This window comes from Protopterus annectens, chromosome 4.part1 (assembly GCF_019279795.1).
Source record: "Protopterus annectens isolate FY-2018-M chromosome 4.part1, PAN1.0, whole genome shotgun sequence".
NCBI lineage: Eukaryota > Metazoa > Chordata > Ceratodontiformes > Protopteridae > Protopterus > Protopterus annectens.
In genome coordinates this window covers 645,814,971-645,828,513 of record NC_056734.1, presented here as the reverse complement: position 1 = coordinate 645,828,513, position 13,543 = coordinate 645,814,971, and the positions used below count along the sequence as shown (strand labels likewise).

The following is a 13,543-nucleotide window of genomic DNA, read 5'->3' as shown; positions in this document are numbered from 1 at the left end:
TAGATGTATACGTATATATATATATATATTTATATGTATGTGTGTGTGCATAAATATGTATGTTATATATACATATAGTTTCATAGATTAGTACTAAGCTAACTATATATATATATATAGATAGCCATTTTAAGCCTATAAATATATATATATGTGAGACTCAAACCCTGCACCTTGTGTTTGTAAGGCAAGCATCTTAACCATTAGGCCACCCTCCTGTATAAAGCACTGTGTTTCAAAACTGGAACACATATCTGTCGATGAGTAGAGTTTGCAAGTATATACATAGTAAGTCATAGACATTTTTTAAGTGATTCTGTTGCATTTCTAGTAAAATATACATCTTGCTAACAAAGTATTGTAACAAAATGTTAGAAAGGAGACATTAACACATAGGCATCACTCTTCTTAAAAAAGTAGACATGAGTAAGGAATGCAAATTAATTTAAAACATTCACTTATTAACATATTACTCAGGCTTTCAGGTATGTTTTCATTGTCAGCAACTGGCTGATACTGTTTTTTTTATTTTCTTTTTTTTTTTGTCTTACCTGTCAGAAAACAGAATGCATGCAATGAATCTGTCTGGAAACAATGAAAGATTTTTTTCCCTTCTTTCCCCTTCCATCTTTTAAAAGATGCTTAAGTCATGGTTAATTAGTGACCTCAGAAGAAGTGAAAATGATATGTTTTTTTCCAAAAGCAGGTCTTCAAAAGGGAGCTCTCTGTTAAGGAGTGGTTAAATACTGTGTGATAGAGACCAAATCACCTATTAATTTCAGTAAGCGGTGATTAGTGTTTCTCCTCATGGCCCACAGCTGTTCCCCTGAGGTTGGTGTAGAGGTCTCTGTCCCTGCTGGACAGATGGTGCTGCTTCTGGCAGCGGTGGGGGGGGGGGCAGATGAGCCAAAGTAAGGCTTATCTCAGAGAGCTGAGTGACTCAAATTTTGCTGATACAGGAGTAGTGCAAGGGCCCACTATCATTACAGTACACCTGTAACTAATTTCATTTCTGTCTCTTTGCTATTTCTTTTTTTTTTCAGTTGTGTATATGTATGTGTTTTCATAAAAATATTGCATTTTTTTTTTCGAACGATCACTTGGGACATAAGTACATTTACATTTATATGAAAGTAATCAAACTGTATTAGCAAGTTACGAAAAAAAATAAACTTTTCAAAACATTTTCCTATGAAAAATCAAGAAAGAAGTAATCCATATTGTTTAGGTAGGCCAGGGGTGGAGGGCTTGGCAGCAAGCAGGAAAATAGAGAATTATCACCTAGAACTGAATTTAATAACTAGTAATATGGATTTCTGCAATGCCTTGCAATTGAGTTACTTTTTGCAACCAAGTGTTCGCAGTCTCATATGTGCATTTCTAAATTTGCAGGACATGAAAAGAGAATGAGAGGTGAGTGTACCAAGAAGTGAGACTATGTATAGTACTAAATAACCACTGGCATTCGTGCTTATTCATGAATAGCACCCCCATCTTTATATGTTCTAGATCCACCTCAGGGGAAAGTGAAGAAAGGGTGCAAGAGAAGATAAGGATGAGGGGGGAGTAGAATTTAGCAACAACCCACAACAGGATGTGGTTAATGATGGATTTATTAGCAGATAAAGTAGTTTGATGATGAAGGTGACAACCAAGTGATCACTCAAAGCCAGATGTGAGAAAATCCAGCATTACTCACACATAGATGTGGATTATTTCTATTATACAGTGACAGTACTTAAGAAAGAAAGTTGCTTTACTTTTCCAGTTTATGCCATTGAATAAACAAACATTTATGTTCTTCTGTAGCTGGACTTGTGAAGGAGATGCCCAAGGCATACACTGCGCACGTTCAACATATACATGCTGAGGCTTACACAACACACAGAGCAGAATGCATTTTCTGAAACTTTATTTTTTAGAAAATAAAATCGATTTACTTAGCAGTAATCACTTTATTTAAATGTCATGGATGTTGCCTGGTGTTTAGCAGGCTATTTTTATCTGTTTTTTTTTTAGTTTATAACAGCTCTGAAGCCTCACTGGGCATCTTCTTTCTTTCTTTTTACCTCAATCTAGGACTCAGAAGACTGAAAAATGTTTTCAGTTTATATTAAAGTTTCAAATCAGCTTCAATCGGCCAAACAGGTTCGGTGCTACACCCCCCTGCACCCCCCACACCCCCTGCACATTAAATATACCAACTCTGTGATCGCAGTACAGTGAGGAAGTGGACTAATTCCCTGTTCCTCACTGAAGCACGACCTCCTTGTACAATGTTGAACCAAAATTATTGACCTACACTACCCGTTCACTGTAGTGTAGGTTGATCGATTTTGGGCTGACATTCTGCCTACCTGGGAAATTGCCTTTCGACCATGTGCTGGTCGACCAAAGCAGTTTCAATGTTACCATAGTAAACCCATTTTTCAGTAGTTACAGTTGATTTTACTACTTCATGTGTGTAATACTTGATTTACAACCTGCATTCTGATCGCTCTGTCCAATTAGTGTGTATGTTTTGGAAAGCTAACATGCTTTTATTGAATAATATTGAATCCACTCTAATGGCAGAACAGACAGATGTACTGTCTCTTTCAGTGAGGCAGATGTAATCTTGAAGACTTATAATTCCACTGTTAACTGGGATAACAGAAATGGACTTGAAAAATCTGTCCCTGTTCCTTCCAATTGGCTGTCCAGCTAGCAGAGAGTGAGCATATGCACATACCTGATTGTGTTATGCAGTTAAACTGCATGAATTCAGCATATGGGGCTCTCATGGCTTTCTGTAGATATTTCTATAGATATTATTCATGAAGACAGTTGTAAATATGATTCTTTCAGACTGTAATGTAGAGACTTTCTGTAGTTATTGAACTAGCTGTTTGTTCACTACCAGTCGAACAAGTAACATTGTTGGTGATGCTGCCAATAATATGAAGTAAAGCCTTTCTTACTGAGCCTCTAAGGCTTTTCTGCCTCCCAGTAGAATAACGTTCAGTTTTGTGACATACTATGTCAATCCTTTCTCTCACTTTTTAATAACACGGTACTGTAGAGTTTTCTGTGTTTAGTGATAGTGAGAGACTCCAAAAGAATAACCACTGTGTGGCGTGTCATGCTTGTATAAGCACTCTGGTCAGAAGAATCAGTTTTGAGTGGGAATGCTTCACTGGAGATTGCCTAATTGGACCATGGCTGCTGCCTCTTTAGTAGGGAAGTAATGGGAAGAGGAGCAAACAGGCATGGCTAGGTAGCCTCTCTTTGACTGACAGTTGTGACATTGCATGATGGGTAGATATGTGTATATTACTGGAAGACGTGCTTGTCATACTGAGGCAGAGACTGGCTAATTTCGATTTCCAGAAGTGGCTTACATGAGTGTTGGTTTACAATGTTTGATTGAACACATTTGGTACTTTTTCTCTGTACAGTATGCAGCACAAGTAGAAAAGCTCCAGTGACTTGACAAATCATATCTAGTCTAATTCAACAAATCTCTAACTAGAAAAAATACTAAGGAAATTGAACTTTTTTGACTGGGCAATAGAGGCTGATATCAATAAGTAGCTCTGTTTTCTATAAAATGTGCCAGGTGTGCATTTTAGGTGTATTTTAGGTAATATTGTAGTACTGCTTAGTGGTTTACGTAGAACATTTGTGGGTTAAGCATAATTTGTTGTGAAGCCTCAATGCTACGAAAAGTTCTTGCTTGGGAATTCTTAAATTTGCCAATATCTAGCATTATGTAAGCTGTGCAGTTTTTATCACTGAGAACATCAGTATGAATGACCATAGGTTGTTACACTGGCAGTGTTGTGCATGATATGATACATTTCTAGACTCCCTACTGTGTCATTTGAAGGTCAAGATTAAAAAAAAATGAAAGAAATTTTAAGCTGCCAACAGCCCTGCTGCTTCAGTGACCCTACTGGAGTCAGAGCACATTATTTATTTAATACAGTGCTGATTTATAGCACTTTAGTAACTTGAACAACGCACATCATTCTATGAGAAATGCAGAGTTTTGTTACCTTATTTTTTTAGTATCTGTTTAACATTTAATCTGAAAAGCTGGAAGCACGTGGACACAGATACACTGGGGAAATGTAACGACTCAGAAGACTAACAGCACCATTTTGCCATTGAAGAGTAATGTTAATCTGTGTAAATAAATTAGAAACAGACAGGTATCTTTGTGTTACTGATCCACATTAGGTGATTGCTGGTGCACTGATGACTTTCTCTTACATTGCAGAGCAGAAGCTAACAGGGTTTATGAAAGAGTAATGCTTGGGAATCTGTCCAATAGCAGTATGTCCTACAGTCTAGTTTATGAGGTGTACGTCTGATGTCAGGGGAGAAAGTGCAGTAATAAGCTACAACTATGATTTGTGTATTTCTTTTTTGAAAAACTAAGTATGTCATATCAGCAAACTGTGGGTGACTGCCATCTTGTGCTCTCGTATGCTCTCATCACTTTCTCATGTGGCTTCCTAGTATAGGAAATGAGATGCCAAGATGGTGTTGTGTGTTCCATTGCTCACCTGGTTTTTGGAAGGAACAGTGAGGGATACAGGATGTTAAAGTAAGGAATGTAGTGACAATCTAACAGTGAATATTGTTGTCAGCTCTGGGACCATTGGGCATAAGTACAGTAATACAGTATAAAGCCTGAATAAGTATCTCCACAGTGAAAAAGGGTAAACTGATGAAAGGATGAATGGCTGAATGGATAAATGGGATAAGTAAGTCAGCCAGTAGTTAAATAAAGATTACACGTGTAGAATACAATAGATGCCTTGCAAATCACCTAGCTGTTATCTACTTAAATGTCTAAAATTGTTCATCTTACTTTTGTTTAACTTGATGTACAGCTTGCCTCTCAGTTTACCCGGACCCCCTGATAAATCCTCCTGTGTGCCACGCATTTTCCTGAAAGGTGCGTGTAAATATTCTTCACATAAATTATGCAAGAGGCATTGTGACCAGGCTGCCAGCTCGGCAGCAATAAAAGCAATGATTGCTTAGATGTATTATTTAACCGTACTGCTGAGAGGCCAGTGCCTGTAATAACCGCCAGGCAGTTTAAAGGAGGCCATTAAAGAGACAAATGGAGGTTCCCATTCCATCCCTCTTTATTGCTGTGTCTGCTCTTTAATTTATCTCTATAAAGATACACTTAATAGTCAATTATACATATGCAGACACATGATGTTCCAAGCAATTATCTTCTGTCAGAATGAACGTTCGGTGTCCATCAGTGGCGGGAATATTAGGAAATGTATTTTTTCTCCTCTAATCTTGTTGAGCCTGTCATATGGTGCCTCAACAGTGGAACTGAGCTGACATTCAGTAAGTAGACAGTAAACATCCCTCACCCCAACTCCCAATTTGATAAGCAAACATATTATCATATTTAATACTGCCCCCACCCCAACTCCCATTTTGTGTTGAATGTATTTTATTTTCATGACAACCAAACATATCATGTTGCACACACACACACACACACACACACACACACACACACACACACACACACACACACACATATAGGTGTGTGAGTATGTGTTTGTAGTGTCTTTATGCATGTGTAAGCGTAAACATTATAAATGCAACTGTCACAATTATTAAAAATTGTTACCATAGGGCTGACTGGTTAACCCCAGTAAAACATATTGACAAAATTTCTGCTTTGTGGTGTTTCACTGTATATGCAAAGCAGTATTGCATAAGGAAAAGAACCCAGCAAAATGCATCTGTTTAGCACTTTCTGCTTCAGGAGAAACTTAAACAGCTCATATAACCATGAAATTAGCTTCTACCCTAGATATTTATTCACCTGCTACCTCTGGGAGGGCAGACTGTATTTGCTTATTTATCTGTCCATTTTTGTTTTAACTGGATAACTGTAATGTTCTAAAGTCTTTTTTCAACCACATGCGGTGCCTCTGACACAGCAGTTTGTAAAGAGCATTGGTAACAGAACGGAACATACAGAAAGCATATAAAGTAAAAATGTGGCAACTACATTTGCAGTTAATAAACATAGTATAAGTCTGAGCGCAGAAATTGAACTACAAAGGATTAAACGGAAAGACTTTTAACAACATAAACTGCAATGTGTACAGAGCAGAGTGAAAAGCCATCAGAATTAAGAGAGTAAACAAACTTTTTCTCTTTTGTGAACTTTTCAAAGATATTCAGGATAGGGCTGTACTGATAATGCGAAATAGCACTTAGGCTTTATCCTTAAAACACTTCCATTCATATACCGTAAGTGTTCATTCTGCTTAGCTTAGAGCCCAGAACAATGTTGCTTCCTTCCAATTTCAGAAGGAAGCTGCTTTCATTAAGCTGGGGGAAAGAAAAAAAAAACCTCTTCTTCAGTGAGGCAAAAGGAAGGTCTCACAGGTATGAGGGTTCCTTGTCACTGAGATCCAAGCCAAAAAATGTTGGGCTTGTTAAGTTGTCAAGGGGGGGGGGGGGGGTGCAGTATTAAATGTTCAGCAACATCAAGATTTGAGTGGGGAGATCAATTTATGACTGCTTCCAAACAAGGAATCATAAAGACATGCAAACTACCCAAAGCCCACAGCCTTATACAAAAACATGCAAAGATCTGATAAGAGTATATGAAGAAAGCTACTAGTCAGGATGAGTCACATTCCTACTTTGATACTTTAGGCTTTACAAGAGCTTGCATTTGCTGGAAGTTTGTTACGCATTTACACTCATCTGGTTTGAAAAGTAATGACTCTAGGACACAAGCAGTACTCCACTTACATTCACGTAATTTAACATTTACCCTCAGCTGCTGTTTTTCAACAGTAAAGAAAACATTTTATTTACTTACCTTTCAACATTTTATAACAGTTCTACCGGACTTACTTTAAAACCTCTACCTATGTTTATGCTAGAATTCTCCTTAGATAATTAATACTTCTAACCTACCCTTTACTTTCCATAATACTTTGCTTGGGATTTCACTTTTGTCAAGTATGACTGACTTCTACCCACATTTCCTTTAATGGTGCATTAAAGGCTGCTCGGGGTGGTTTGGGTTCTGTTTTCCATGTTTCACCAAGACAGAAAGCCCAGACCTGCTATCAAGATCACTGTAATGTTGCACTTGTTAAAGGCAGTCCGTCGTAAGCATGATACTAATCAACTTCATTTTTCTATTCTTCAAGAACCCAGCCATACTTAAAACATTTCTCTAGCACTATAGTTTATGTAGCAGCATAAAAAGTTTCAAATGTATGCATACATAGGTTCATAGGTGGTTATTAGACTAACGACCCTCAGGGAGCTATTTAAGCCTAGCCTTGCTTCCCAAATATGTCTGGCAGGGTGATCCTTTATTGTTGTTTTATGGGCTATGTGTGGACTTGGGCATGGATGGTAAGGAATTAACAGGTCGTCTCCAGCTATGAGCTATATAAGTGCTAGACCACATTTTCAGGTTGTAGGGTACATGGCTAGCTACTGTTAACTTGGCTCCAACATTTTGCAGCTGACTTGGAGACGTTTTTGGATGGAGCAGATTGGATAAAGTTTTCTTTTTTAACTGACTCTCTGCCTTCCTCTTTATGCAACTGTGGGACACCACAAGTGACCATTCATTTTACTGGTCACCATCACTGTAGACAAGTGCGGAGGAGGTGTTGGTGTGGTACAGTGTGTGCATCTCTTCAGCTGAACTAAGCATTTAACAGCTTTTTTGACCTTTTTGAGCTGTTGTCACAGTAAAACTAAATGGCTCAACACAACATGTTACTGAGTTTGAATACTGTCTGCTCCTGCCTCAGCATTGCCTCGACCACTTAGATCACAATGTATGTCAAATCAATAAGCATTGAAATGTTAAACTGCTCAAGTGCAGCTTTTAGACATCCAGCAGTGTCTACTATGGGATGAAGTAGATGTTATCATGGGTGGGGATGGCAATAGGGAACAATCCTGCAAATAATCCTTTCTGAATGGGGGAGTAGTTTAGAATCATAGTGTAGGTATTCTACAAAAATGCTACCATGCTCCAAAGTGGAGTTTTACCTGTGTAACAAGATATACTGTCTGTAAATATTGAAAAAAATTATATAAATTGAGAAGAAAAATCTAAAGTATTACCCAGATCAAGCTGATCTTAATTATTTAGTTCACACGTGCATGCACTGCGGTGGTGGTGCTGCGGTAGCGTTGTCGCCTCATAGCAAGTTGTTGTCCCATTCGATTCTCAGCTAGAGCGTCTTCTGTGTGGAGGCATACGTGAATGGGGCATGCCTTCGTTGAAGGTTGTGCATCAGGGCTGGTAACCCGGTACGTAAAAATCCACTACCAATCATTAGCGGACCGGAGTTCCGCTGTGGCGACCCCTAACTGGGAAAAGCCGAAAGACACAAACAAAATTTAGTTCACACGTGCAGTGACTTTTATTCAAATGATGTGGTATTTTGCTTTGTTTGCGTGGCCTGAAAGGACCTGAAGTGAAAGGGGGTGACCAAGTTACATGTAAATATTAGGAGATAGTCCAGAGTTTGAGGGGTTTTAATAAGATTTTCAAAGATCTGTGCTGTCAACATAGATTTCAGTGGTTCTTGCTACAAAGTTAGTGGTCACAGATGTGATTTTCAGCTAGATATTGAATAATCTGTCCAATTAAACACAGGCTGCATTTTGGTATCTATAAAAGGTGACATTCTTAGAGGTTTGTGCATTTATTTCTCTCTTTAAACCAGTATGTTACCACTTTATTCAGATGTTGCTATCAGACATGATGGTTTTTAACCATTTGTTATTCTTTGCCCAAGCAATGAACAGCAGCCCTGCATTTAAGCAGGGTTTTCACACAAGGTTTGCTGATTTTATTTATTTTGTTATGAAAATGAATTAGATTCATATTGAGAAACTGCAGATTGCTTATGGGATATGACTTCCTGAGCAAATGGTAGAGATTTATCAACAACAGAAGCTTGCGCTGTAACAGGCTCATTTGTGATGTATGGCTTTAGCCTTGCAATTTGGACAGCACAGCTGAACTGCAAATACATTTTAGTAGAGCAACACTTTAAGATATGCTCCTAAGAGCTGCCTGCTTTCTCTGCATTGAATTGTAAATCATAGCAGTTGAGAACCATTTCTATTCCATAGCACTGACTGTAAGATATTTCCTTGCATTGATGTGTGTATGTATCTTTCGGCTTTTCCCGGTTAGGGGTCGCCACAGCGGAACTCTGGTCCGCTACTGATCGGCAGTAGATTTTTTACGTACTGGCTTGCCGGGCCTAACGCACAACCTTCAACGAAGGAATGCCCATTCACTCATGTCGCTTCACAGAAGACGCTCTAACTGAGAATCGAACGGGCAACGTCTAACTGTAAGGTGACAATGCTACCGCGGCTCCACTAATACACCCATATTAAATTGAGAAAAAACAATTCGAATATCAGGGTCTGTTCTCCTGCTCTCTATCTGAACCATTTTTGCTGTGGGAAAGAGATTTGTTCATTTTCACCAAATCTAATGAATGACTCTTGTGTCAACTCCCTTTTGAGCACAACTGTGACATTATGTAATTATGGTCTTTGCAGGACAAAAGTAAAATGAGGAGTCTTTGGGAATGCTCAGTTTTATACATGGCAGAATGCAGTATTTGTACTGTTGAGGGTAACTGAAATCAGACTCTGAACTGAAATGTAATGCTTAATCATGTCTGGTCCTCAAGTATTCCAGTCTCCTGGAATGAATTGCTAGATTCCTCAAAAGATCTGATGTTTTTTATAAACTTTACTTGGTCTTGAATGACATTTTATGTTGCTTTTAAAAAATTATTCTCAAACTGCATTTGAAGTATCAATCTCATGACTAATGATCATGGAATTTATTGCAGTTCACTTCTGATAACTGTCATAGCAGCTACCTGCTTCTGCTTTAGTGAGCTAGCTGTATTACATGAAAGATCATGTGCCGATAAATTATGGAATGAGTAATAGAAACAGATGCTCGACCCTGTAATTAAAAGTAGGGACTGGTCTAAGAAGACCATACCCTTCTCTATCCCCAAAGAAGGGAGAATCCTCAGAATAGGGCACAGCATTGTTAGCTAGCAGAGCAAAGAAAGAACTGCCATAGAGGAAGGAGAAACACAGCAAGGCTTAATATGCACCATATCATTCAACCTGTATGCCCATCTTCCACTACCATCCTGTGAGGCCCAGAATACAAAGATTCACATCTGCGTAGAATTGCACTTATACCAGCAAGGTCTCTGTTCCTCCAATAAATATGGCGTTTGTGTGCTATGTCTATACATTTATTTGATGCAGAAAAAGAAGTGAATGTGGCAAATAAATTGCATTGTAGTGTTGAGAGATCTCCAAGACTAATAAAGAATGCTGCACTGAATCTGTAAGAAAGAAAGAAAAGCCAAATGTTAGCAGCAAATTGTGTTATATGTGTTTTTGAATTGCCTGACATAATTAACTTTGAATCACTTATAGGTGGGCTGTTATTTATATGTTTGCACTCAGTATTTTTCAGTAACAGTAACATCTACATTCTTAGAATGCAACTGCCTTTTCTTTTTCTGACTGAATTTCATTCTGTGTCTCTTGTCATTAGTTTTGCCATATCTCCCTGCAGGGTCTCCTGGAATGAAAATCTACATTGATCCCTTCACCTATGAGGACCCAAATGAGGCTGTCCGTGAATTTGCCAAGGAGATTGATGTCTCTTGTGTGAAGATAGAAGAAGTGATTGGAGCAGGTACCTCCCTCTACCAACTGAGTCAGCATCTGTCCTTTTTTCTTTGCCTGTTAGAACTCATAACAATTCAGATGGTGAATTCTGAAAATCCAAAGTTTATTGACTCAACCACAGGAAAATTTTAACATGAGAAACTATGTGCAGGAGTTCAGGTGTGTGAAAAAGTAAGAGTCGCGTCCTAAAATCTAACATAGCTACAAACTAGGGGTTTCTTACAAAAAGTGAGAGCTATATAAAATATGGTGTGGAGAGTTTTACAGGTAATACATTTCTTGGAGAAAAAGTAAGTTGCAGTCAATAAAAAGTAAGATGCAGGAATGATCTTGCTGCTTGCAGACATACTGTAAATCTAATCATACAAACGAGTGTCAAATAGCGTTTTTGAATTAATTCTGACATTTCTTTACACATTATTTTGTAATTTCCGAATAGCTGTGTTGCAAATGTTAAAAAGGTTACATATGAAAATGTTGAATGCAGAAAAAAATAACTCAAAAGGATAAACTAAAAATGGAAGACTTTAGATGAGGTGCAGACTCTCATCCTTATGTACCCCCCTCTCAGCCCTTTTACTTGTTATAATGAAATCTGAGGTTGTACTTCAGGTTCAAAGGGGAAAATTCTGTGTTGTCAGCCATTCTAAAATTGACCTTCAGTAAGTTGCTCTATCTCCTTTTAGCAATCCCATTTATTTCCTGACACGACTGAATTAAAAATGTAGTGTAACAAAATGTATTTTACTTGGTTCTCTTTCAAAACAGGAATGTGCCACTTTCATTTTAGTCTACTCTTAGTCATTAATAACCCCAACATTTGTGCTAGGGGCTACTTTATAATGCCAGATAGTGTGTGTGGCTCTGTTTCTGTTTCTGTATGTGCGGCTCTGTTTCTGTTTCTGTATGTGCTTCAGTACATACACACACACACACACTCATATGTGTGTGTGTGTGTGTGTGTGTGTGTGTGTGTGTGTGTGTGTGTGTGTGTGTGTGCGTGTATATATATATATATATATATATCTATATATATATATATATATATATATATATATATATATATATATATATGTACATACACACACAGACACTATATATATATATATATATATATATATATATATATATATATATATATATATATATATATATATAAATGTATTTATATATATTTGGTTGCTTTCACTCAAATTAATTCTTATTTAATCAACAGACAAGTGTTTGGAAATTTGGTCACGTAAATTTTGACTGAGTGCATGTATGTTCAGGGGGTGCATACACTGAAAGGAATAAGACTGGTTCTACAAGGTAAGTGCTGATCTGGAGTGTTAATGCCAAAAGTTTCAGATGTATCAAATGTTTTGACATTAGGGTTTGGCAATATGTGTATTTGCAGGTTAGGGTTAGAATAAAGGCCAGATATCAGACAGATATAAGGTCATCCAGCTTCAGCAGATGGTACAGCACTATGGCTCGGCTCTGACCCTGGATAACCCTCACTATATCTATCATGGTTGTGGTGGCACTAGTTTGTGGCACCATGATGGCCCTGTACATACACTGGGTTGACTCTACTAACATAGCTATCTCAGGGGTAGGGAAGTAACCATATTTACTGTGAGCATCATTAAAAATCCTCCTGCATGGACCTCGCTGCCTATGACTGCCAGGAGCAGATTCATACATCTGCCTACTGGGGGCTAGCACACTTCCCTCATTTATAGTGTCCCCATCAACTGTCTTCTCTCAGATGTATGTGTATCCGCAGACAGAGAAATTCTGTCCATGGTCTACGTAGGGTATATGGTGGTCACACTTACTGTGTCTAACACACACTCTGTACCCACCGACAGTGTCAGATCATTGCCACCATCATTATGAGAGCCTATAAATCCTTCAAAATCAGATGGGCTCAGTTCCATGTGCTGGTACCAGATAACGAATCACCTGTGACTACACTAAAGCAAAAAATATCCAGTGTTAGTATGACTCAACACCACAACAACTCATGCAACTGATATTTTGCAACCATGGTCATGCCTGTTGGATCTCTGATGTAACTGTGTACCAGACAGACTTAATGAAGTTTAGAGTGACTAAGTGATAAGCAGGACTTGCAGCTATTGATAAAATGAAATATTACTAAATACCTGGGGCATCTACAGTTGAAACTGTCTAGGGCCTGTCAGGATCTGTCCCAACATCCAGCAGTGCAGTCTGTGACTCTATTAGAGGTGGCACTTCTTGTAAGAGAGGCCAGGAACTCCTCTCTCACTGTAAATGGTAGTTAGTTTTGCAGCCTACCACTGTTGCTGTATGTTTTCATGCCACAGCTTCTACTCTGTGGGTGGCAGGATGGATCAAATCCATGGCCTTAAAGTGGACCATCTAATAGCCATGGTCCAGAGCACCCATCTCATTGAGATTGCTGATAATTTCAGTCCAGGTACAGTTATGGTAGGTTTGATTGGTGGCATGGACAGCAAAAAGCCATTGGCCATCAAAATGGAGGGCCTGTATTACTACCTGAAAGGTTCATAGGTGTGTGCTATGCTAATGACCACTAGGGCCTTTGTAAGCCTAGCCATGCATCCTAAATCTGTGACAAGTTCTGGTACCATTGATAAGTGTAAGCAGGGACTTAGGAGATGAAACGTTTATAAGCACAGGCCTGGGAGGTGAAACATTTAAAGGCTCCCTGTGTCCATTAAAGACATAGATGCCGAACGAGGGATGAATTCTCTGTTCCCCATTCAATTGTCCAAATTACACTTGA

The 13,543-nt window shown here is 38.4% G+C and overlaps 1 protein-coding gene across 2 annotated transcripts in view; it reads left to right on the top strand.

The window, feature by feature from the left end:
• EPHB1 (EPH receptor B1) overlaps positions 1 to 13,543 on the top strand; it is a 1,597,777-nt gene that overhangs the window by 1,269,087 nt on the left and 315,147 nt on the right. For both annotated transcript variants that reach the window (XM_044070446.1, XM_044070447.1), the window contains exon 11: positions 10,649 to 10,771. In XM_044070446.1, coding sequence (XP_043926381.1) covers positions 10,649 to 10,771 — 123 coding nt within the window. The remainder of the gene's footprint in view (positions 1 to 10,648; positions 10,772 to 13,543) is intronic.